The sequence below is a fragment of the Bemisia tabaci genome, chromosome 2 (assembly GCF_918797505.1).
Source record: "Bemisia tabaci chromosome 2, PGI_BMITA_v3".
Lineage (NCBI taxonomy): Eukaryota > Metazoa > Arthropoda > Insecta > Hemiptera > Aleyrodidae > Bemisia > Bemisia tabaci.
Window position 1 is genome coordinate 7,029,238 of NC_092794.1, and position 26,915 is coordinate 7,056,152.

At 41.4% G+C, this 26,915-nt stretch overlaps 2 protein-coding genes across 2 annotated transcripts in view; one reads left to right on the forward strand and one right to left on the reverse strand.

Moving 5' to 3' along the window:
* The window catches only part of LOC109031828 (uncharacterized), a 558,162-nt gene that overhangs the window by 520,428 nt on the left and 10,819 nt on the right, over positions 1-26,915 (forward strand). The gene's annotated exons all lie outside the window — the stretch shown is intronic.
* Positions 15,027-16,631, reverse strand: LOC109031830 (uncharacterized). The gene is made up of 2 exons (XM_019043608.2): positions 16,416-16,631; positions 15,027-15,633 (listed from the first exon to the last, which is right to left on the reverse strand). The coding sequence occupies exons 1-2, from the start codon at positions 16,518-16,520 to the stop codon at positions 15,313-15,315; spliced, it is 426 nt and encodes a 141-aa protein (XP_018899153.2). The 5' UTR covers positions 16,521-16,631; the 3' UTR covers positions 15,027-15,312.

Below are 26,915 nucleotides of genomic sequence, written 5' to 3' on the forward strand. Positions count from 1 at the left end.
CTCCACAATGGAGGCTTTGGTTGTCGAGAACGAGCTGTACATATTGATATGGTGACGCTTCATCAATGCCTGACATTTGGAGTTGTAGAATTCCGAGCCCATGTCGACTTGTAAATGTTTCGGTGACTTTCCGGCCGCTTTGAGAACGCGTTGCAGAGCAAAAGTGACATCCGTGGCCGTTTTCGATTTGAGCGGTTCGGCCCACGCCTTTTTCGAGCACGCGTCGATGACGGTGAGGAGATATCTGTATCTTTTGTTGACCGAGGCGTACGGTTGCATCTCGACGAGATCGGCTTGCCATAAATCGAACAATCCGAGAATCCGTACTTTACGACGCGGATAGTTTCGTCGTGCAGGTTTATGTAGCTCCTCGACGATCCCACGTTTTTCTGCCGACATGATAATTACCGTCGACGTCGTCCGCTCTCTCGATTCAAATGCTGTTTCGTTGCTACTATTTTAACCAGACGATTGTAAGATTGCTGAAGTTGGTGGATACGCTCCAGACAGTGTTGAGCTAATTTCATGGCTTCCTTCCACTTCCGTTCGGACCATTGTTTGTTCACCGCATCCTCATCGCTTTCGGGATCTTGCACTTGACGAATCCGTTTGTTCGATACGATATAATTTCCGTCGGAATCCAGTGAGAATCCATCACCTTTTGGACCGCGGCGGAATTTCGATCGGCCAAAACCGTCCGTGTGACTCATCGCAACACTATTTTTCCTTTCATTCGATTCACAACCTCTAATTGAGTGATTCTATTTTCCAGTCGTGACAATTTCGTCTCGAGTCGTTGCGCGATACTTTTGTATTCTTCCATTCTCTCCAAACAAAGCTGTGCTAAATTCATAGCTTCCGTCCACCTCGAGTCTGTCCATTGTTTGTTCACGGCGTCGGTATCCTCTTCGGGATCTTGCAGTTGTCGGATCCGTTTGTTGGATACGAGATAATTCCCGTCGGGATCCAGTAAGAAACCGTCTCCTTTGAGACCTTGCTTCGTGTTGCGAACGTAAGTTCCTTTCGATCTTCCAAACCGGTCGGTGTGACTCATTTTTGTGCGGAACCTATATTTAGTGGATGTAATCTGCTTCGCGAAGCTCTTCGACGATACTCAGAATTTCACGATCGTGATCGGTGTGACCAGCTTGTTTCGAAGCTACAAGTAAAACGAGACGTTGGACCAATTCGTTCGGATCGTCCCAATAGACGAGTTCCCGTTTCGCACGGTGAATTTTGATACCGGAGCCTTTCTTCAGTTTTTACGCGATGACTTCCTCGTTGATCTCGGAGTAGATGTAGCGAACAAAGGTTTGATGAGATCGCGGTATTTTTGACTGCGGTTCGAGTTGGGTCTACCGTGTGGATGATGATTCCTCCAATGCGCATTGGTGAGCGTAACTACTCGTTGGAAATTAGCACGATCATCTGCTGTGTAATTACGCGGATGTTTCTTGAAAATGAGCTCCAAGAACCCGGGTGTCGGTTCGAACACCTCATCACCACCGTCCAAGATTAGTCGTCCGTCCGAATCGAAACTTATGGTTCGGTTTCCGATAAGATAGTTTCCGTTGATCGCTTTCCGCACACCATACGTGGTATCGGATTGTTTCGGTTGTTTCTCCAGATCGTCCAAGTAGAACTGTACGTGCGGGGCAGTGATTGTGTTTCGAGAATCGACGTCATCGTCTTCAGTGCGACTCGTTGTTTGTTCTTTACCCGTTGCATCTTGGAACGATTCATCATCGTCATCATCATCCTCCTTTGAATCGTCATCATCATCGTTGTTTATATTTTTCGGTGATCCGAACGAAGCAAATAAACTATCAACAAACGTTGTTCCATCTTTCGTTTCCGATTTTGAAGCTTCGATCTTGGTTTTCTTTTCCTGAGGAGCAGCGACAAGTGCGGGAGTTGACGATGTCGACACAGTTTTCTGCAACGCTGCGAGCGGATCTGTCAACGGTTTGAAAACTTTCTTCAACGTCACCTGAGCGTCCGCCTCTCCGGTGCGAATGGTATTTAACTTCCGTTTGATATCTTGACGGATTTTATCGATACTACCGTATTTCTGAGCGATCGTCGACAACGATAAGTTATCCATCTTGTTCAATAAAAGTATCGAAGCCTTTCCGGTACCTTCCCTCGTTCTTATTACTATCTTTATCGATGACTAAAAACCCGTACTTGTCCTGCCAGCACACCGAGCAGATGTGTCTGAAATCTTCGAACGTGAAATCTGTGTTGACGTGATCGTCGTAGATATGTCGCAAGTTTGTATTGTCCTGTTTGAAAACTACAAGCAGGTTAGCGTTATCGCGAATCAATTGTTTCGGTATGCGAGAATACGTTTGACACAAGTAGAAACTATCGACCGAGCTGTGTCTTCCCATACTGAAATATTCCCGCATCGCATTTTGTTTGTCACAAGCGACATCATCGAAAATGAAGACCGAGTCTGATGCGGCATCGTTTGGTGGAACAATCTCGGCCGTGTCCGAATAGACGTTGTATCCGAGACCGTCGATTCCGTCGAATATCTGACGCAGTTCTTCGTACTTGGGTTGGAACGGTGTCTTGGAGTACAAGTACACGTTGCGGAACTTCAATCCGTTCGGATGTTGTAGCAAGCAAACCATCACGTTTGTTTTACCGCAGTTGGACGGTCCAACGACAATGCAACGGATACTGTTCGGTAACAGTTCACTGTGTCGTCGTCGTTGTCGTCGGTTTTCATTTTGCTTCTTCCGTTTGTCGAGGTTCCGGACTCGCAGTGACTTTCTTTGCTTGACGAGTCGCATCGTATTCGTTCGTTCCCTATTTTATCGGACAGTTTTTTTACTTCTCCGTATAAATAGTATTGAGATTTTTCGTCAGAGTATGTCACCGAGAAGAACATCAACTTGCAGCAAAACCAATCGAGGACGTGGACTGTTAAACTCGTTGATAAATTCACTACCGTTCGAACTACACTTACCGGGCGACTACAGGTACTGCGGACCGGGCACTCGCCTCGCAGAACGATTGAAACGCGGAGATCCGGTCGGGGGAACGTATAAATAGTGTCGAGGAAGTGTGATCGATCATTTCAAAACAAGAACTCGTCAAGTATGGACGCTCCAACCCTCAAATCACAATCGATCAGAGCGATGAACACCTTGGATATGGTATATGAGGCTCTCACTTTCAAATTTACAGGAATACGAGCAGAGCTTTTGAACAAGTTTGCCCAACTCCTTTTTCCTGACAAGTTATTCCACCATCTTAAACTCAGCTCAATAGAGACTTCCGATCCCGTCGGGTGTTACGGCTTAGTTGAGATAACGGAAAGATTTTGCCTTCTCCTAGAACGTGTCGCAGACGAGCACGAAATAATTTACTTCCTAAAGCAGGGGTACAAGAAAGTAGACGAAGAGGACTGGAAGATAGGTAGACTATTAAGTGCAATTCGCGTGGTATTAAACACAAGAGAGAGAGGAGAGCGGGTCTAGCACTTGGATTTCGTATAAATAGTATGCATTCTCTTCTCAGTATCGCAAGGAAGAAATCATGATTGATAAAATAATTCTCATCACCATCATCATTGCTGTTGTTGGAGTGAAATCCTCACTGGTGGAAAACTCATCCGAAGCAAACATCACAATGTGCCCTGTCTGTCCGGAAATCAAATGCGCACCCTCTACCTTGACGGACGTTCTTCTATTCATCTTGAGTTTACTGGCGCTCATTTGCTCCGCTCCGTACCTGTACTCCAAGTACCTTTCATCCGACTGCAAGTTCCGTTTCATCAGGATGGCCCGGAAAAATAACAATCGGAAAGTCGATGACATAAGTGTAGATTTAAAGTTCGGAGAAGGATCCGATGTTTGTGGTTGACAACCCTCACGTTTTTAGTGCGTTTTCTAAACGCGAACTGTTTTTAAACTGTAACTGTAAATATCCAATAAAAAATAATAAAAATTTTTTAATTCATCAAACTGAACATTGCAATATCCATTCCCAAATCACAAGGTTCCCGATACGCATCGGAAAACCCTCGTAGTCCAGCGTTCGTTAGCGTTCCCAGGCATAACGTGCAAGCGACACTGCGCGACATTGTGAAAACTGGTCCTAATCATAGGGTAGGCTCCTACATGGCGGTCAGAAGCCTTTCGAAGGGACGAACAGAAACGAACGGAGAGCGAGAGTGGGAAAACCCTCGTAGTCCAGCGTTCGTTAGCGTTACCAGGCATTACGTGCAAGATACGGTCTCTTAAAACCGAAAAATTTTACAAGTCCGAAAATCCTAATTTTTTTTGCACAATCTGGCAACATTGTATCGAAAAAAATCAACTAATTTCTCGCCCCATCTGGCAACACTGTAAAATGCAATGTTGCAAAATTTCACCAATAAATAAATCATTTATTTTCATGCACCACGCGGCAACACTGCTGCGCCATCTTGAAAAATACACCATTGTATAACCCGAAAAATGAAGGGGCATTCATACACGATTGCATAACCCGCATATTGAAGGGGCAACATGCAATACTTTCTTTTTACAGCGTTGCCATATTGAACAATAATCCCTATACAACGCTGTAATTTAATTCATATTTTTCTGCACAATCATGCAACGCTGTTGGATAATTTACTGTGCTCAAATCCCCATTTTCACCCTACTATAATCCTCTCCGTCTGCTCCCGCAATATTAATGTTACGCGTCGGTTTTTCTTAGTATTCCTATGACGTTGCCTCCGCGCTCTTTTGTTTTCCGTAAAATTCAGACGAGCCACTCTTATTAACTGCCGTGCTAAGGAAGAACGCTGTATGAACCTTCAGGCGTTGCCAAATGTCCTTTGATAAAACACGAATTTCATAGTATACTTGTGAATATTTTCCTTCCAATTTTCAGATAATTTTGTTCGCAATTTTACCTGAAGTGCCTGAAAATTTCAAAGCAAAATATTCATATCTTTCCTTAGAAATAAACATTTTATTGAAGGGAATGTGGCATCTCTCGAATGTTCATACGGTGTTCTCCGTAGCGCGGTAGTCAACCTCTGTCATGAGCCAAAACAACCGATTTGATGAAATTCCGTGCACTGTCACGCGTATATTATCTCCCTTGCTAATATAATTGTGAAGAAGTTAAGTGTTTTGCTTGTTTTAGAAATCCCAGCTATCAGAGTGATTTTGGCGATGTTTAAATTGGGTGAAAGCTTTTTCTGCCCTGGCTTATGAGGTGATTCTAATACATTGGCAGTTCGCCTTCGAATTTCGGTGTAGGCAACACAGGCTCCTACGTGGTCGAATAGTAGTATCTTTCTAGAATGGCACGCCTACTCGGACCGCAAGCGAGTTATAGCTTTTTACCGGACGGGGAGCAGTTACTTTTGGCACTATGTCAGCGCGCCTTCATTTTGTATTGTAGGCAACACGGACGCACATGATTACCTTCGCGGTTTTATTTAAGATCTAGTGAAAAATAAGAGAATATTCTGGGATTTTGATCAGGAAATCTTTCCGTGTAATATCAGAGGAATGTCTGGAAATGAGAAATCTAAAATTGTAACAACCATGATCAAACTTCACCCTACACGGAAAAAAGTATGGTATTATCTACCAAAATAAGTCTACTTGATTTTATTCACATTTATACCATATACTGATTATAATTTTTAGATAATTTGAATAAAACTGCACACAAAATCGTCCGTAATTCTGTAGGAAAAATATTCTTATATTTTTTTAAAATTTCGTATTCTATCTAAATAAATGTGACATCGCTTAAGGGTTTATATGACGTTTCTCCTTAGCACAGTTGCGTGGAGTGCTTTGCGATATATCGTTTGATCTACCATTTAAAACAATGGGAAAGTATCGATAAACAGAGTGTTCGCCGTGAACACCCTAATAATCGATTATTTACCACAGCTTCAAGTGGGGAAATATCGATAGATCGCAAAGCAAGCCACGCCACTGCGCGGCAGTGTTACGCATATCCTCTCCCGTTCCGTATTTACTCTCATATCCATTCGGTCGACGCCGTAGATTAATCATCGAAGAGCAAATATTCCGCCGGGTCCCAACTATCGCCAGGCACGCAAGAGCCGTAACAGAGGTATTTAGAAGCGATAAACCGAGGTCGTAAAACATGGTATTTAGTAGCTGAAAAGTTGGGACTCGCAATAATTCCCAGCCCTAACTAGCGGGGAGAGTTTGCAACTTGGGCGGCAACGGCTTTCGCTACATCTGCCATGCTCAGGAAGAAGCGCATATCTACCGAGGGTTTCCATTAGAGTTAAGCGGTTCTTACTTAGCCGGGCGGTAGCTCTCTCGACGCTACTTAAACCCTTTTTCGCGCGGGAACATTACAACCGTAAAGTACGTGGAACGTAGCGAAGTAGGGCGAAAACTGCACGTTCTTTTTGCGCGGAATCGTCGGGATTTCGATGCGACAACGGTGGGAACTACTTTAAAGCATTTTCCTTGCATCGAAAATGAACCGAAGACGCTGCGCTTTTAATGTCGGGAAAGGTTATAACACCTCTTCGGCGCGGCTAAAGCATCATGTTTTGCGGTAATTCTTGTTAGTGCAGCCTGCTTAATGGCGATTCAGCCGGTTTTTCAGTCTCGTTTTTCCCGAGTCTATGCTATTTTTGCCTAAATTCGTGTAACACCGCTGTAAACTACAATGCTCGGCATTGAACAGTTGGAGGCGCGTTTTTATTTTTCCAGCTGCGTCTGTCGCAGGCAAATAGTAATATCAGGCATCATTCCATAGGCAATCGTCGAATATTCTTACTCACGTTGAAATTCTGATTCCTCTCCTAATTTTTGACGGAATAATTCATTTCTCTTGTAAGACATATTATTTGTAAAAACATGATCTTACGATAGTATTTTATACGATGTTGAGCTCATGAACGAACATTTATCTAGACATTTTTAGCAAGACATGAAGTACAGAATTTTTAAAATTTTAACATTTAAATATATGAGAAGCATTTGAAGAGGGAAAGACAAGAGGAGTTCACAGATTTGATGACTTATTCTTACATTCAAATCATTCGTGAGCTCTTCGCCATAAATTTACAAAATTTCGTAAACTCTCAAAATTTGATCATCTTCCCAGGCATACACAGCCCCTTTTCTGGTATCTCATCATGCGATTTTGGAAGTCCAGCGGGCTGATTTTTGAAATTAATAGACGAAACGATAGACAAAGAAGACGCAGGGCGTACGGAGCCATCCTATTGGTTGAAATGGATGGTTCCTGTGGTCTAAGGGTGAACATGATTGACCAACTATAAGATCTCTCGTGGGTTGCCGTGTAGTTATCTGTTATTTACCCTCTGTATACATTGCTACCACCCGCTTCCACCAATACGATCCTTCCATACCCCTTCTATTTTCTATGTCTATAACTTTGTCTATTAATCTCAATACCCATTTTGTTTGCTTTGTCTATAGCTTTGTCTATTAATCTCAATAGTCGGCCGGCAGTTGTGAGGTAAAAATAATCTCTTCCGAATCATTTTTCGGTCCAGGCGGCAACGGGTGAGTGATGAGCCGGAAGGGGGTGGTGGGAGAGAGAAGGGAGGGGTAAGGGGGAGGAGGAGGGGTGAGTCGCGGCGTAGGAAGCATGTCGGCGCTCGGGGAAAGAGATAGGGGTAGCGGTGGAGTATAAACACTAACCCGGAGTGACAAACTCAAAATAGATAAAGTGAGGACCTGTTAATCTCCCGTTTTCCTAGAATTTAGGCGCGAAAATGACAGCAGACAACCCTCCCCCTCCGAATGTATCTCAATCCGTCTTCTTTTTCTCTCACTCCTCTCCCGAATCGCAACTTTGAGACTCCTCTCGCCGCAGCGTTTACAGATCGTGCTCAAAATTCAGAAAATGGACCTCTTGGATGTGCCAGGAGTTTGCGATCCAAGCCAGGGTGTCTACAAGTCTGGAATTTTTGGAAAGTCCGGAAATAGTACGGATTTTATAAGGGCGGTCCGGAAGTACTGAAAAAGTGCGGAAATTCTGAGAGAAGGTCCATTTTTTGGCATTTTTGTCGCAATTTTAGCGAGTAATTCAAATTTTTAAATTTTTTCAAATTTCGTCGATTGGAGGTACTGAAAAAATACTGAATTTTTCTGTTGAGGAGGTTCTGAATCTCTTGGGAATGTACTGTAAAAGTACTGTTTAAGTCCTGATTTTTAGCCAACCTGTTTTAGTAGACACCCCGGCTTGCAGCACTGATTCCTATGTAAAATATCGCGAGAAATACGATGGTGCAACTGGTTGCCTCTTAAATCGTTTCCAAAGCTCAAAAAATCTCTCAAAGTTGAGGCTGTAATAGAGGGGACATCCCATGCTACCCTGACAGTCCACCTGCTCTACATAGAGACAAACTCTCAATGCAAATAAGATAGGGAGCAAATACATTAGCAGGGTTGCAGTGTTTTCAGTTATGGAGTCCCCCAACAAAGTGGCAACCCTGTTACTGTATTTTCTCCCTGTCTATGTATAAAGATTTTGTCTTGATAAAGAGGTAGACTCTCAGGGTAGCGTAGGATATCCTCTGCATTACGGCCTCCACTTTGAGACCTTTTTTTGAGCTGCGGAGTTGACTTCAAAGAAAATCAGTTGCACTGTCGTGTTTCCCGCGAAATTTTACATCGTAGTTAGTACTTAAATCGCAAATTCCTGACACATGCAAGAGCTCCATTTCCTGCATGACTCCGAACAAAATGTGCGTATTTTATCGCCCCATTTAGCAACCTTGTCTCGCCGTCTGCGTCTTTTCGGTGTCTTTGCTCTGTTTCCTCGTAAAACGTTTAGCTCAGGGCACGAGAGGAAATTTTTCCCAGCAAATCGGACGCGTGCGATGATGGATGAACTCCGAAATTTCTTCGAATTTTGAAGTTCGTTGTGATGAAATCAACGTGTTGCCTTAATGATCTGCTCGCGTAACAATACTGCCGTACTAAGGAAGAACGCCGTACGAACATTCGAAGTTGCCAAATTTCCCCGAATAAAACATGTATTTTGGAAGAGAGTTATGCATATTTTTCCTTGAAATTTCCCAACATTTTTAGATAAAATTACGAACAAAATCCTTTGAAAAATCGAATAAAAAATATTCACGGATTTTCCTGAAAATTTGTGCTTTGTCGAAGGAAAATTGGCAACACCTAATGGCTTATACGGCATTTTCGCTTAGTACGGCAGGATGGGACTGCATTTTTTAATAAGGAACCACTTCTCCTGGCTTATCTATATCTGACCTATATACCTATCTATATACGCACTTGTGGTGATTTTAAAATGCGCCAGAAGTAGTAGTATAGATTCCTCATTGCAAAATATAGTCCGGCAGCGAAAGGAAACTTACCCTAGCTGCGGGCCGATTATTGAAATTGATAGACAAAGCTATAGACAAAGAAGAGTATACATAATCGGTATTGCTTCCCGCCGCGAAAAATGGCGCCGATTCCCATGGAGCAGTGCGGGACTTTATCAATGGATACATTAGTAACATACCCGGTGCAAAACGACGGGAAAGAGCGTACACTGCTAACGTGGTGAACGCTCAAAACACACGCTTTCACTTACTAATTATTTATCAGACTCGTTTCGATGGCTACCCGGGTCACCGTCATCAGCTGACTGCTGGCGCCTACAAACCTAACAGGGATACTTCACGCATTGCGCAATTGACTGCTGGCGCCTACAAACCTTACACAGATACTTCACGCATTGCGCAATGCGTGAAGTATCTGTGTAAGGTTTGTAGGCGCCAGCAGTTAGCTGATGACGGTGGCCCGGGTAGCCTCCGGAACGCGTCCGATAAATAATTAGTAAGTGAAAGCGGGAGTTTTTTTTTTAATTTTTCAAAAGTTTTAATACAACAACTTTTATTGTTTGTAATAATTTTGATCGTTTTATTAAAATTGTGACTATATCGGTGTTTTTGAGCGTGGATTACATACTATAGCCCCTGATATGTATGAAATATTTCACTGAGATTTCCTATCTTTCATTTCTTTCTTTCGCTTCATGCCACCCTGATGGCGTGTACAAAGATCTGCGGGCTGATTGTTGAAATTTATAGACAGAACTATAGACAAGAAAGACAAGGGGGATATGGAGGAATCCTATTGGTGTAGCAGGTGGTTGCAATGAACAAAGGCAGTAGGTAATAGACTAACTAACGGCAACCCACGAGAAACCCGACAGTTAGTCCATCATTTTCTCCCTTACTCTATAGGAACCGCACATTTCAACCAATAGGATCGCTCCATACTCCCTATGTCTTTTCTGTCCATCGCTTTGTCTACCAATTTCAATAATCAGCCCGCCGGACAGCTTGATGAGGGCGTCAATGAGCAAATACGCCTGCCCCTGCATGTTGGATTTGCCCCCCCCCCCCCCTCTTCTGGCAATTTTAGTAAATTATGATCGGTTCTAGGACATTTTTCTATATTTTTGTACGTACCATTATAGACGGACTAAAAATTACAACATTAGAGACGATGTATCTTCCTTAAAATTGTCAGAACACGTTGAAAATGTTCGATCATGTTAAACTCCAAAGTCAGATAATGGATGCATGACGTATGCTTCGTTTTTGGTCATACTTTTTTCTCTCAAGTCAGCTTTAAGATAATTTTGAAATGAATTTGTACGGTATTTTCTTGTTGCGATTGAAAAAAAAATGTTATCAACGGTTTGATTCATTATTTGAAACTAAACGATGCGTTACATTCTGTTTCAGGTATGCTTTGTCGCTTTCAAATGATCTCTTCCTGATATTACGTCCTTCTGTTGCGTAAGTCTTGCATGAAATAACAATCCTGCGGAAATCAGAACTGGTTTTAACCGTAATTTCGATGCAGATGTGCCTCAAATCTGAGGGAAGTGACTTGACCTTCCGGGATTTTTCCTTACCTTTTTTCAAACATTTTTAAACCACATTTTTCTGCTATCCAAAAAAAATTGTCTTAAAACTTCAGGACTTGTTCCTCAAAACACAAACTGATTGCGGTGAACGCACGGGTCGTAAGACAGTATGTTGGAGTTTTTTGCCAACGTGCGTTAAAAATTCAGCATGAAGCTGAAAATCTCAATACATAGGTTTTCAGTTTTATGCTGAATTTTTAACGCACGTTGGCAAGAAACTCCGACCTACTGACTCGTTCCTCCTTCAAGTTTTGAGCTTGCAGGATCAAAATTTCTAGATTTTCTTCCTCCATGCATCTGCAAAAATGTAAGGAAACAGCCCGCGGAAGGTTCCATTGCAAAGATTCGACCACAAATGAGGAAAAAGCAGTATTGCCAACTTGGCACGTAGGAGCGGTTGGCAACCAATGGCGAAGCGTGTATGATCGATTATTGATATTTCTCCATTTAAAGCTATGGCAAAGAATCGATTATTAAAGTGTTCGTTGCAAACACCCTATTTATCGATCCTTCCCATACACTGGAAAAAAAACACATTGGATCTAGAGTCCAGACTTTTGAAAACATTGACATGAAAATGGACTCATGATTCAATCAGATTTAAGCTTAAATCAAAAGGAAATCCGCTCAAATTAAGTGGCTTGGTTCTTGATTTAAGCTAGATTCTGATTGAATCAAGAGTCCTTTTTCTTGTCGATGTTTTTAAGAGTCTGGACTCTAGATCCAATGTTTTTTTTTTCCAGTATATATGTTTAAATGACAGGTCAATCGATATATCGCAAAGCACGCCAGCCATTGTTGGCAACGGAGGTTGGCGGGACCAGGAGCTAGGAGCGAAGATAATGATTACGTGTGCGTTCATTGGGAGTATTGTTGTTTTTACTGATGACTTGGTAAGCCTCCCCCCGCGCGCCCCGCCGCCCCCTAAATACCACCCGTCCAGGACGCTTTCCCGCTCTCCAGCCGGCCACGGGCACTTTGAGTCATCTCCCTCGCTGATTTTAATAACGTCTGTGTTCCGCTCTACCCTCGAACCTTTTTCGGCGGAAAATTCAATTTCCAGACGGCGCTGCGTCAATTATTTACCCGCTCCGGGCCGCGTTCGGGTCGATAATGCCATCCTAGTGTTTAGAGGCGACCTCGCTGGGGTCGGCTAAGTGGTGCCCCAGTCTCGGTCGCGAGTGGCATGCATTTCAAGAAAACCTGGGAAGGAGTGGCGTGACGTGCTTTGTGATGTATCGATTGATCTGCTATTTGAACCTATGAAAAAGGATCGATAAACAGCAAGTTCGCAACAAACACCTTAATAATCGATTCTTTACTACAGCTTTAAATGGGGAAGTATCGATAATCGATCATTCACGCCTCGCCATTACGGGAAAGTTGATACCGGAGTACCTATTGGGGAAGATGTACCCAAGTAGCAGCGATCGCGACAAGTTGAAGAGCATACCTAAGTTTAATTTACCTTGAGTGCGCGATGGTCTTGAGTTCTGCGCTCATGTTGAGCGCGAGGAAAATCAAAACGCCTTCAATTTTTCGAATAGGCTTTACGGACGTCCATTAAGCACGAATAGTTGCATGCACTGTCTTGCTAACGAAAAGCGCTGTATGAACATCCAAATGTTGCCAAATTTCCCTTTTTAAAACCGTTATTTTTTAGAAATTCATGAATCTTTTTTATTAAAATTTTCACATACTACAGATTAAATTGCGAGATAAAATCTCTAGAAAAATAACCGCAGGTTTCTTTAGAAACTTGCATTTCATCAATTGAGGTTTGGCGACGTCTAAAGGCTCATATGGCCTTTTTTCTTCGCATGGCAAAGTAGGCGTTGGTCCGTTGGTGTCAATGTCGAGATCTCGGATTCGGTGACCGATCACCCGGTTGGGACCGAATGGATGCGGGCTAATTATTGAAATTGATAGATAAATGAGACATAGAGAGTATGGAGAGATTCTATTGGTTAAATGGGTGGTTCTTATAGACTAAGGGAGAAAATGATACACTAACTGTAGAGTCTCTCGTAGGTTTCCGTTAGTTCGTCTATACAATAATTAGTCTTGCCCATTGTAACCACCTGCTTCCACCAACAGGATCCTTCCATATCCCTCTTTGTCTAAAGTTTTGTCTATCCAATTCAATAATCAGCCTACAGAGGCGGAATATCCACCCGAGAGCCGGAGTATTTTTGCCGACACTGGCACCGACGCGACGCCGTGTTACGACGGTGATAGTCTCATAATTATTTACTCCGTCACTAATTAACAATTAAAACCTATTCAAAGTTCATAATTCTGAGCCATCCACGATGGAAACTTCGACTTCAAATCAACCCTCCCCCCCCCTCTCGCCCGCGCTCAACTCTCGCAACTTCGTCGGGCTTATTTATTTAAGTAAGTTCCCGCGGAGCTTCATCGGATGAGCTGCAGAACACCTGTTTATTTATTTGCTTGCCGGAGTTTATACGAGCGGCAACTCATGTAGATCTGTGTTTAAGGGCTTACGTTATTCCTCCATTTACACACGGTTGCCGTTTCCCGCAGGAGCCTCCCTTGCTCCTTACCAAGCACCCTCCCACTTCTGCCCCGCGTGGCAACAGCGCGTGCGCAATTAAAAGCTCGTGCTTTATCAACTCGGAGACCTGCCTGCGTTCCAAAGTTTAATGATCACCTGTATCGGTGGACTCTCTCCCGAGCTTTTTCGTATTTCATTTTTGCATGATATAGATTTATTTGGGCAATGTTTTCGGGAAGGAACCTCGGCTCTTGCCAAATTTCATTTGTAATTTATCTCTTCAATTTGTAATTAATCTCAATACGAGAGAACGGCACTGCCGATTTTTTTTAAAATTTCAAAGACGGTTTTCTATTGCATGATGCAAAATTTCTTGAGTTCTAAAACGGATATGTACAACCGTTCTTACGTGGAAAAGAGAACAAAATATAAACAATTTAAAATAATTCGTTCGATGAAATTTTGCAATAGTTAATGTACCTGGTTCCTTTGCGAGAAATATCGCTTACTTAGTAGGTCGCTGATTCTTATCATCGTAGCCCATTATCCCTCATCAATTGTTTCAATATTAATTTACTGAGGACAAAAGTGGCCTGGTTTGAGAGGATATTCTCGAATTTCCACCGCCAAGAATAATGTCCTCCTAACTGAGGAATGCATGTTTGTCATGCGAATGCGCCCTATTGTATCTTCAGTAATCTATACCAACCTTTAATAAAAATTGTGTCAAAAATTGATTTCATGCATTAGTTTCACAAAATCGGAATGCACTGACACCGTAAATACTGAAAACATATTTGAACTTGGAGTTATTGTCTGTGTATACGTTGGAACCATCCAATATTGGTGTATTGAAGTTTACGAGAATGGCGTAACTATTCACTGAAAGTTGATGTTCTGCCAGTGGTATGAGCAGTTTTGACCCAGTTGATCAAGTTGGTACTGCACACTGGAAATTTCGTGTTGCACACCAACTAAATCGGTGCTGTGTAGGTACCGACAAAATTTGTGTTGGACACTAACTGGGTTGGTACAATCCACCAGCTACACCAGTTGACAGTATGGTTGTAGTTGGCGGACAGCACCAATTGGACGATGTAAAGAATCCGTTGTGCAGCATGAATCAGGGTCAGCTAATCGGATCACATTATTCATTTTTCTTCCTCTCTCTGCACCAAATCACTGCGGGAGAAGAATAAAATGGACGTATTTCTGTCAAACGGAACCAAGCGCCAATTTGAGTTCCTTTTGAGGAATTTAGAATCCCGGATAGCGCGTTCCGTCAAACGGAACTAAGCGCCATGGAAAAGCATTGCGAGTATAAGAACTGAGCCCGGCGCCCGGTTCCGCCGCTAATTCAAGCCCCCCTCTACCTTCCTACTCCGACGGCGCTTAGTTCCGTTTGACAGAAATGCGTCCAAATGTTCTTTTGGATTTTAAGGTAGACATAAATGAACCCCGTTAGGCAGAAAAGAACTAAGCCAACATTTAATGGAGCGGTTTAATTTTTAACTTGAAAACGTTTGTGCGGGTTGGTGCGCTAATTTTGGTGAATTTTCTGCGTAGTGCGAGGAAAATTCCTTCAAATTTTTAAAGGAATCCGCACAAACGTTACCTTTTAAAAAATTAAACTGCTCAATTAAATTCGGCAATAGCTGATGTGGCTTGGCTCTTCTCCGCTAAACGTGGTCCAAATCAGGTAGTGTTCGAAAATAAGTCAGGTTCCATGCTTCGCACGCCTCCAAAACTTTATTTTTTCCAATATAAATTCCATAGATATTCTACCGTTGGTCGTAGGTTTACTAATTACTACTGTGATTTTGAGCGGTACCGTCGCTCTCTTTGACGTGAGATTACCATCCTGCAACCTCTTTCAACGTCATCCATCTCTGATTGTTTCCTTTTACAGCACAGCTAAATGCACAAACAGTTGAGAATCCGAAAAACTTCTTTATGCACATAGCATCGGTAGCCTCCAGGCAGTTTTTCCTGTCCTTCAATTCAAATCCTTTTAAATAATTATCCTTCGCCGTGGCGCATACTTTGTTTGCTTCTTCCATGAATCCCGGTCGCAGACGCTTGAAGAATCCCGGGCACGGGTCGCTTCTTACGGCGTCAAAAAATGCTTGTCTCTCCGCGGTTAATTGTATTGGCGGATTGACAATTGGTTGCGGCTGAAGAAACAGGAAGAAAAAGAAAGAATACAGAATAACTGAATGGTGTACCATAAATCTATAAATTAACACTCTCTATATAATTCGGGAAGAGATATATCCCATGTATCTCTTCTGTGCATTTTATATAAATGTCAATAAAAAAGTAATGCCAAGAAATTAAAACGACAGAGAGGCTTTATTTTTGTAATAACAAGGAATTTCATGCAAGTTTCCGTCATTGTTTTTATGCTGACGTCCAGTGTAATTATAATTCTTTTGACGTCGTATGCAAACCGTTTTTTTTGTTTTTTTTATCTTCAAAAAATTCCTAGAAATCCCGTGAATTTTAATTTTCCGCTTACGAAAAAACAGAAGTCTATTAATTGACGTTAAGTATCTGTCCATTTAAAAAATACAGTATGACAGGTAGTCTGCAAGTTCGCAAACCGAAATACGTAGTTTGGGGGTTTCAATGTCGATGTATCGTGGAGCTTTATTTTCTGCTGTGTAACTCTGACGAGTGATTCACTTTCGTCTCACTGAAAAGGAAACTGGTAGATTTTACCATACTTTGACACAGTTATCCGAATATGATAATGAAAACCAGACTCCATGGTAGCATTTACCAAATTATTGTAAGCATTAATAGAGTTCCGGCGGATATTACTATCCTTCTGGTTATTTTCAGTACATAGTATCACTGTGTAAAAAGTCAAGTAGACTTGTGGTAGATGTCACCATACTTTTTTTCAGCGCTGCTTAAAAATTATCGTCAACTTAATGCTGAGTAAAATACGTACGATCTCGGCCATCGGCGCGATGGCATCAGCCTCTTGCAAGGTTCCGATCGACAAAAGTCCGGCTGCCACTATAAAGAGATTTACTGCTTTGAACTTCGCAAGCATAATGTAAAGCGATGTAATTTTCGGGCACTACCTTACAGAGGCAAGACTTAATTTAGAAATGCGAATAATTGTGCTCCAACTGGTTATGCCAAGCCACTCTACAATGGCAGCGAGGAGGTGTTCGGAGTGTGGGCTGTGGCACAGTCGTAGAATAAGTAAATACTTGTTTTGCCATTAGTCACGGATTTGTCTCTTTTTTGTTTCAAATTCGAGTTTATTTTTTTGAGGAAAGTGTGTGCTGCAGGTGAGACCTTGGTTTACGTGTACACTCTAGTAAAATGAGCGTTAAACAGTCATGCTGAGGAAAAATGCGGGAAACCATTTGGACGTTGCCGAATTTTTGATGATAAAATAGACATTTTCTATCAAATTCGTGAATGTCATTTTTTCCATATTTTCGAAGAATATTGCTTGCAGTCCAATCTCATGTTTCCGGAAACATCGTGGAAATATGTTCATATTATTTCTCCAAATTTAATTTTAACTGAGAAGATTTGACAATGTTCGAATGCTCTCGTGTCGTTTTTTCGCAGTGTAGCGACTGTTGAGCGGTACCACGTTAGTAGTGTACGCTCTTTCCCGTCGTTTTACATCGGGTATGTTACTAATGTATCCATGGGTAAAGGCCCGCACTGCTCCATGGGAATCGGCGCCATTTATCGTGGCGGGAAGCAATGCCTAGTTTCTAAATTTTTTTCATATATCATTTCTACATTTTTTCTCCTATTTTGTCCCTTTTATGTAATGCCTATAGGCAAAAATTACTAGGAATGATGTCAGTTTGTTCTCTTTTAAAAAAATAACATAGACGCGGAGATTTTCAGATACCGCAAACGAGTCATGTGATTGCCGACTAGCACCGTCGATAAGTTGCAAATTACCATGCACATAGGTTTTTTCGAAACTCATGACTGGTACATTTCACTATTTGATCTAGGGTTAAACGGCCAGACTGCAGGAGCCGAAAAACCCCCAAACCCCCTCTTTAAATTTAAGTTTCGATTTTTTTAAATTCGTGTTTGAATTCAGGGCCTAACGGTACAGGGAAGTACAAATTTTCATGAGATTTGGCTCCCAACCGTTGCCAAAATTCAGGAAAGACGATTTACCTTCCGAAATTTTGGGGGGTAGGGGGCCGTAGCTTCGACTGGGGGCATTTTTGGAAAAAAAAACTTTATACAACAAAGTCCTATTTTGACCCATAGAACTCGTTTCTGTAGTCTGGCCGTTTAAACCTGGATCATCCTGTATGTTGTCAAAACATCCTAAAAAATCGCAACTTTATTTCAAAATTTTGCGATTTTTCCGCTGATAATTGCCACTTGAAAGCGGCGCACAGTAGATCGAGTCAATTACAGAGGTCGGACTTGAAATTTTGACTGAAACTACAAATTTTTATGTTTATTTGGTCACATTTTAAATTTTAAGGGGTGCTTTAGGAAGAAAATACGAGAAAACCAATGGAACCACTTTCAGACCCTCCAGCTTTTTTATAAACGGAGTTATAAGCGTTTAAAGTTTCCAAATTTCCTCCGACCTCTCCTATTCTGCCAAGCTAAGGAGGAACGCCGTATGAACATTCGAGAGTTGTCAAACTTCCTTCAATAAATTGTTTATTATTTATGCAATATGTTATGAATATTTTTCCTTGAAATTTTCAGGAACTTTAGGTGAAATTGCGAACAAAACCATATGAAAAATCGGAAGAAATATATTCATATGTTTACTAGGAAATTCTTGTTTTATCAAATGATATTTAGCCACACCAGAAGGTTCATACGGCGTTTTTCCTTAGCACGGCAGTATTGACTTGATCCACTGTGCAGCGAGGCGACATGCGCAAGCCGCCTCAAAAAGGAACGATGCTGCGAAAGATTTCGGACGACCTGACGCCGCGGGAAAGGGATATGGGAGGCGGGATGCAATTGCGTCGCTTCGGCATGTTCGTTCACGCATTCAGAATTAACTTTAATCTCGGGATTACGGTGGCGCTCCACGCGTGTGCGATCCCGATTGTGTTCTCATGTCCCACCCCCGCGCTCCACGGCTTCGGCCTGTCGCCAATTCTGCCGTGCTAAGGAAAAACGCCGTATGAACCATCAGGCGTTGCCAAATTTCCTTTGATAAAACATTAATTTCCTGGTAAATGTATGAATATTTTTCTTCCAATTTTTCAGATAATTTTGGTCGCAATTTCATCGGAAGTTCCAGAAAATTTCAAGGAAAAATATTCAAAACTTTCCTACAAAATAAACATTTTATCGAAGGAAATTTGGCAACTCTCGAATGTTCATACGGCGTTCTTCCTTAGCACGGCAGAATTGTTTACCGGGGTGTTCTCCCCGTCCCCGTCGTATCGATACACCCGCAAAAAGTTTCGAATGATAAAACTCCCGTTTGATATATTTCGGTCCCGATCGGATTGTTTCCTGGTCACCGGTCACTCACACGAACGGAAATCGGACGAAAAAACAGGTTGAAAAACATAACTTTTGTTCCTGTTTATTCTCCTTTTTCGCTCAAGAGATAATTCAGCTTCGGAGAATACTTTGACGGATTTTTAAACTAGAATCGGCCTGAATGCATTTTATGTCGATTAATTTAAAAAGGAGCTATGCACAAAATAATAAAATTAAAAGGAACTATGCACCCAATTAGCAATTTTCAACGGGAAAATCGCGATATTTTGGAATTACGTTGCGATTTTTTACGATTTTTTTGGCGATAAAAGCGCTGGAATCATCAACATCTAAGCGAGTATCCAATCTTGTTGCAATTTTGATTGAAAAAAAAATTATCTAAAACCCTGCTGACAGCTTTTCGAATTAGAGCTTCCCGCCTGCTTTTGAATCTGGAAGCTTTCAGAAAAAATCAACTGTGCCTTTTCGACGAGTCTCTCGTGAAAAAGACAGTTTCTTTTTCCCTGTCTGCGCACTAGCAAACGGGCTCGCAGCACTGATGCACGGTTCTATTTGAAGAATGGAAACGAGTCGCATGAGAAAGCGGTAGAGAGATTGGCGGGAGGGGGGGAGGGAGGGCTTTTATTGGCCTCTGGAGGCACCTTAGTCCAAACGGCGGAACACAAATGAATGACCTCTACAGGGATAACGATTCCAATTTATGCCACCTCCCTGGCCGAAAGCGTCGGAATGGCCACCAGAAAAAGAGGCGGATTTTCAGAATGGCCTCGTCTAATATTATGACTCTTGGCCTCCACTGGCCGGAAGCTATTCTTCTTTTCGGACCTTCACAAATTCCTCGCCTTATCTAATATACATTTTACGCAATTTACCTGTATTACTTTATTTACTTGAAATCATCCAGAGCATACGACTGAATTAAAATGCACCAGGTCACATTGAACTACAATAAGTTTGTACTATACGTTTTATGGCAAAGGAATTATCATTTTTGACTCATCTTCGAAGCTACATATCGACGGTGTAAATTGGCAATCACGTAACTCGGTTTGCGACGAAGCAGACTTCCTGTCACAATTGGACTGCATTTTGCAATTTGGAACTATAGATTCTGGCTCATCTGAAAAAACACTTATGTGCATAGGGAAACCAATGGCACATACGTTGTTTTTAAACTGGGCCAGAATCTATAGTTCCAAATTGCAAAATGCAGTCCAATTTACTTTTTAAACGGAAAACTACTCGACGGCAATTCTTTAAAACTGCCATGATTTTTCTTCTCTTTGCGAAGAAAACTCTGCATAAACTTCAAGGAATGATGTCAATTTGTTCACCTATAAAAAAATAAACATAGAGGCAAAGATTTTCAGACACGGCAAACGAGTTATGTGATTGCAGACTTACACCGTCGATATGTAACATCGATCTTCCTATTCAAGAAGGTACTCTTATGAATGAGTTGGAAATAGTGGCTCCCAATGGATCACTTAACCTTGTATATGTTTATGGTGAGTGGTAAGAAAGTCATTCGGTAAAGTCACCCAGGCGGTAGAAAGTTTGTTTAGGTTTTGTATAGTAACTTTTATATCAGTGACAGTGACGACGGAAGCACTCGTATTCCCCAGAAAACCTTTTACCAAACCATCCTAAATTGTACCCAATGTGTCGAAACGTAGAGTACCTATATTGAGAGAGTATGGCCACTGGGGTTACCACCTCTGATTGGCTCAGCCATCTTAGGCTAAATGGAGCCCTTAGGACCCAAAAATGGCGGACGCCATAAATTAATGTAATGCAAAATGACTCAAAATGTAGTTTTCTTTGCTTATCGTAACGAGAAATTTACTCAAATCCACTATTGCGACATCTTTACATAATTTTAAGGCTAATCGTGTGCAATTTTTGAGAAAAATTATCTTAGATGTAGTAAGGTTGGCAGCAAGTGCGGTTGGTGATAACCGTCAAAAGTTGGCAATGACCCCCCTCCCATCCACAAAAACCAAAACAAAGCACCGCCATTTTTGGGTCCTAAGCCTCTCCATGGGGCCCAGTGGCCTCACTCTCTCAATATAGGTACTCTATCGAAACGGTGAAGAGATCCAAACAAGATCGCTAGGTTCTGCGATATAGTGTGGATAATTTACGTAGGGTCAAATGGGGAAAACTGACGGGTTTTCAATCTAACCTGGCAACAATGGATCTGAAGTAACCTGAAACAGGAGTGAGCCGCTGCGAATTCTTCTCGACCTTGTCTCGCCGCGTTTCAGATTATGTTAGCGGATGCAGAATTTGAACTATTCCATCAAACCACTAATGTCAGGGTCCTCGTGTCTCTGAAGTTAAGGTTTCGTTTAGGGTCCGGGAGAATTTAGCCTTTGTAGGATGCTGCATTCGAGGACAGAATAGCATTCTCAGGCAAGGAGACCCGTCGTTGGTTTCGAGTTACTTCAACCGAGCGCACAGTCGACTCGTTTCGAGCAGGAAAAGGAAATGATGGAGTAAAAAAAGCATTAGTTTCTACATGGTTGGTCTATACTTGAAATCACTTGATTTTTCGAACCTTTTTTACATTTGCACCCAAGTAGCATTTTTTAACGAAAAAATTGCGATATTTTGAAATTAAGTTGCGATTTTTTACGATGTTTAGGCGATAAAATCGCTGTGATCATCAACATATGAGCGATTATCCTCGATCATGTCGCAGTTTTATCTCTATGTAAAAATCACGTGTGGTCATGTCGAAATTTTATCTCAATTTTCACGATTTTCTGATCGATAATATTGCGATAAATCGCCGTCTATAAAATCGTGATTTTATTGCAAAAATAAGCGATGAAATTGCATAATAATCGCAATTTTTTATCCTATAATATTGCAATAAATTAACGTCGATAAAATCGCTGTACACTATCCGATTAAATCGCAACTTATCGCGATCATTGCTACTTGGGAAGCTCTTGAATTCTGAAAACTCAATACAAAAATACTTGAATTCTGAAAATCTATACAAAAATCCTTGAACAACAATGCTGTTTATTTGTTTATTTATCTATGGAGAAGAAAACTTTAAAAAATTCAACCTGAATTTTTTTCCAATTTTTTTGTTCAATCGCCACACAGAACATCTCAGAAATTGAAACAAAAAAACACGAAACACAGAAAAAAAATTGTAAATATTGTTCTAATCGCAAAATCGAATGTTAGCGGACATTTGCAACTCCCTAAATGGAGACTAACCATCGATAAATCCCGTGCTCTCATAGAATGATAGAGCGGAGCATTGCGAGTTCACGCCTCGCGCTATCGCGCCTTCAATTTTTGCAGACGCAACACGGACATCCATCAAGCACGAATAGTCGTATCTCTGCGCCGTCATCAACGCGCGTCCGTTCTCTTGCTCGCGGTGCAAAACTGACTCACAAAAATTCAATTTTTCTCTAGTACATGACTTTCTGATTATTTTCCTCAATTGGTCTAATTTTCAAGTTCAGTCAGAACATTGATTCTCGAAATTTTCAAACAGAAATGTCAAAAAGTCTCCCGGAAAAATACAATTTTCGAGTAAAAATGTCGCAACATCGAAATTTAATTACGTTCCTTCGTATGAGGAACGACGAAATAAATCCTTCCTAAGTCCAAATCATGCTCTTAAAAAAAAATTCTAAGTTCCCACGCGGAAAACTCACTTGCTTAGGTTCAATGCCAGTCTTAGCCCATTAATTCAGTGACAAATCCCCCTTCCCCTCCTGCCTCTCCTTCCCCACTCCCCAGGCGGCACCGGTGCGGGCAATTCGCGAAGCCATTTAAAAAGGAATTGTGCGAGAAAAGAGAAAGGGCAAAAAGGAGGCTGAAGAGAAAGGAGGAAAGAGAAAATAGAGGCAGTTTGCCCTGCCAACGGAGCGGATTGAAAAGACACAGTTGTCATTACATTAGCTTAGGGTAGCGGGGAAAAGGGGTTGGGGAGGCCTTTCAAAGCGCCGAAAGACGGTGGTACGCGAGAAGGGGGGGGGGGGGCAGCTTTCTTGTCATTAATAACATCCGTCATCCTTCTCGGGCCCCGTGACTTTATTCGACGGTGGCGAAGCGTAAATCATGGACTATCGATGTATTCCCATTTGAGGCTGTGGTGAAGAATCGATTATTAAGGCATACCCTGATAATCGATCCTTTCCCATAGGTTTAAATGGTAATCAATCGATTCATCGCAAAGCACAACACGCCACTGTTATTCGACGGTGTTACGCTGTCCCGAACTCCGCGAGCATGCACGAATCTGCTGCTGTGCTGAGGAGAAACGCCATATCAACACCCTAAGGTTGCCAAATTTCCGCTGATAAAGTTAGAATTGACCTAGAAACTTTTAAAATATTCGCTTCTAATTTTTCTGGGAATTTTACTCACAATTGAATCTAACGTGCCTTGAATTTTCAATGGAAAGTGTTGATGATTTTTCCCAAGAATAAGTATTTTATCGGGAGGAACTTGTAAATATGCGATGGTACATACGGGGTTTTGCCTCAGCTCGGCAGTCGGGCCCGGAGTTCATGTTTGATTAGAGCGGGGCGGAATTCGGTGACCTCCCTAGGGCTCGGATTTTGATTTCGTCAGCTTTCCGTGCATGTTTTCATCGCCGAGCGAAACCATGAGAGACGTTCCGAATCCCTCCGAAAGCCGAATCGATAGCACGGACGTCTGGGAAAACGGGATGTATATGGGTTGCATGGTTGATGTTTGTACCGTAGTCGCGGAGAGAAATAATAGGAGGGTGGCGAAACTAGTGGTAGCTTTCCAAAGTTGGCAACACGAGGAAAGTGAAACATTTAGAAACGTCCTTTAAAATTTTAACTTTGTATCATTTTATCGCTAGAATCTGCATTGAACTATTACACATTCATCAAAACACACATTTAGCAAAACTTTTGCACATTTAGCAAAACGGAACTAGCGCAATCACAGTGTAGTTAAAATGTTGCTTCTTCATGATTCTCAAAGGAGTCCCTCCAAATAGCAAATACTACTTGCCACCCACCGAAAAAATGTTCATTTTAAAGGGATAAAATTGTGTACATTTTAATACTGTACATATATTTAGCATTTTTAAAAGAAAAAAGATGCACGATTTTGAAAACACTATAATCACGCTGGCTTCTTTTTGCTGAATGCGATCCAACTCAAGGTTAACTTGGATTGCAATTTGCAAAAATGAACCAAAATCATTCCACTGCTGCTAGGATTGTGCAGCTTTCATTCCTTGCAACAAAAGTCTGTCATCATGCATAAAAATAAATTTGAAGAGGTAATTTTTGTCTTGAATTTATAATTTATTCAGAGTACAGATAAAACTTGTTCAGATGATCAGTTCATACTTGCAAGGTAAAAAAAAGTTGCACTGTCTTAGCGATATTGGAATGTTCTTGCTCCCTTTTTACATAATGCAATCCACTTGTGACAGAGGCATTTCTCTTCACAAGTTTTCAACTCAACAATATTTCAATGAATGGCCTAAGTTTCCGAGGAAATGTGCAACTTTTTAGGAGGCTCTGTCTAATTTCGGCGGATTTTTTTTCCAAAATTTCCTTGATGTTTTACGCTCGAGTGGAATTTCTCAAGTTTTGAAAATTTTCCCCGACTTTTCAAGAAAATTTCACGCTGCGTCTTGCCCAATCGCAAATTCCGCAAGTGGCAACATTGTCTTTTCTCCATTTAAATCCATAAAAATAATCGAATGGAGATGACACTTGCCTTACCTAGAATCGATTGCTTTACGTACATTTAAATGGAAGAACCCCAGGTTCGCCAATTGTGAGAGTCAAGTGAACGACGCGCGTTCATGACGGCGCAGAGATACAACTATTCGATCTTGATGGATGCCCGTGTTGTATCTGCAAAATTGAAGGCGCGATGGTGCGTGGCGTGAACTCCCAATAATCCGCTCTATTCGGCCAATAAGGTGAACTGTGTACAGAGTTTTTCTAGGAGACAAAAACTTTAAATTGAACCGCGTTAAACAGGAAGGAACCAAGCCACATCGGGTATTGCAATATTTAATGGGGCAATTTAATATTTTACATGAAAACGGTTGTGCGGATTTGTCTGCAAATTTCAGTGAATTTTCTTCATAGTACAAAGCAATTCCTCTACATCACAAAAGCGTTACGATAGAGGGAGGGTGGGGGAGGGGGTCGAAAAATCCGAAAGTCATCGTTACCTAACGTTACTTACATAGTTTTTTTTTTAATTTCTTTCCTTTACGTATATTTCTTACGTTTCTTCTTACGTATATTACTTTTTTTCCTTTTTTCAATTTCTTCTTTCTTACCTTTTTTTTTATTTTTTTATTATCTTTTTTTCTCATTTCTTATACTTGATAATATTTATTATAATTGCGTTATACTCTAGTTTTAATTTATGTCAACGCATTTTTCTTATTACTTTTTTTTTGTATTATTATCATCAGTTGAATTTAATTTTATGTCTGATCCTGCAGAATAGTTGGGTTTCCTAATTTTTGCCGGGCAGATTAATGTTGTTTTTTATTTTATGTTTTACATTTTGAATAAATATCTTATCTTATCTTATCTCACGTATATTTCGTGATCAACCCCTGAGGTCCCGTTTCCCGTGGAAATTCACATGTTTCGGCCGTGTTTTCATTGCATACATGAAAATGACATCCTCCGTAGGCAAGCAAACGGTGGCAGATGGATCGTTTCAGCTCGAGCGCATCCAATTTTATTTTTAAGACGCTTCCGCGTGCTCGTGTGGAGTCGTGCGATCCGCGGAACAGATATTTCTTACGAATCCAATTCGGGAGATTCGACTTTAATCCGAGACGCCCCTCGCTCGTGTCGCTCTCGAAAAAGGGATCCCTTGTTACCAGGGGATGAATTAAAGAGGCTCATAAATTACGAGACACTCGCAGAATCAATAACTCATATTAGCTCGTAACTATTCCCGCATCGGCAAATCTCCCGTGTTACGGAAGAGAGCCTCAAATGCATCTCTTTTTGAGCCATGGATACCGCATGCTATTATGTGCCTCGAGGCTCATCCTAGACTCCTCTTACGGTGCTCTTGCCTTAATCGACGGCTCGCAGTCGCCAGTTCGTGCGATAAAATCCCAATACTCTGCCGTGCTAAGGAAAAACGCCGTATGAGCCTTCAAGCGTTGCTAAATTTCCTTTAATAAAACACGAATTTCCTGGTAAACTTAAAAACCTATTCCTTCCAATTTTTCAAATAATTCAATTAGTAAGAACGAAAAGACACCAACTTGGTAACTCGGAAATGTTCACTTTCCATTGAAGACTGGAAATTTTCTTAATTAAGTACTTTCCTCAAGGCACCAAAAATATTTTTCTTAGACTAACTTCTTCACCTACTGTGCAGTTTTGTGTGTATCTTGATTAATTTAATTTTTTCGACTCGGTGTGTTTTCGTTCTCACTGATTCAATTTCGATCGCAATTTCACCTTAAGTTTATGAAAATGTCAAGGAAAAATGGACTGAGATAAGCAGAGAAGGAACCAACCCATATTTTGGAAAAAATTGAGTTATGAGTGGTTTTGAACTCAACCACTGCTCTACTATCTATCGCCAAAAATTCAAAGTTTTTGTTGGAGCAAATTTTGCAGAAATTGAACTTGAAGTTTATCTTTTACATTGAGTCTTATGCAGGAGCTAAACTTTAAACCTCTTTTCTTCGGTTCGATCCCGATGTGGCTTGGTTCCTTTCTGTTTAACTCCGTCCAAATATTCATGACTTTCCTCAAAAATAAGCATTTTATCTTACGACATTTGGCAACTCTCAAATGTTCGTACGGCGTTTTTCCTTAGCACAGCAGCGCTTCTCATTGATCACGAGGATCCTTTCAGCCAAGTCCGGCAACGTAACGAGGCGTTCACCCCTTGGATTAAAAACAGCCTAACTGCAACGGGAACCCTGTGCAGATGCGCGTGTTTTTCCCTTCGCTGG

Coding starts and splice junctions, on each gene's coding strand:
- LOC109031830 (XM_019043608.2), bottom strand. CDS start 16,520: ATGCTTGCGAAGTTCAAAGCAGTAAATCTCTTTATAGTGGCAGCCGGA. Junction 15,634..16,415: donor TCGCGCCGATGGCCGAGATC/GTACGTATTTTA, acceptor CTGTTTCTTCAG/CCGCAACCAATTGTCAATCC.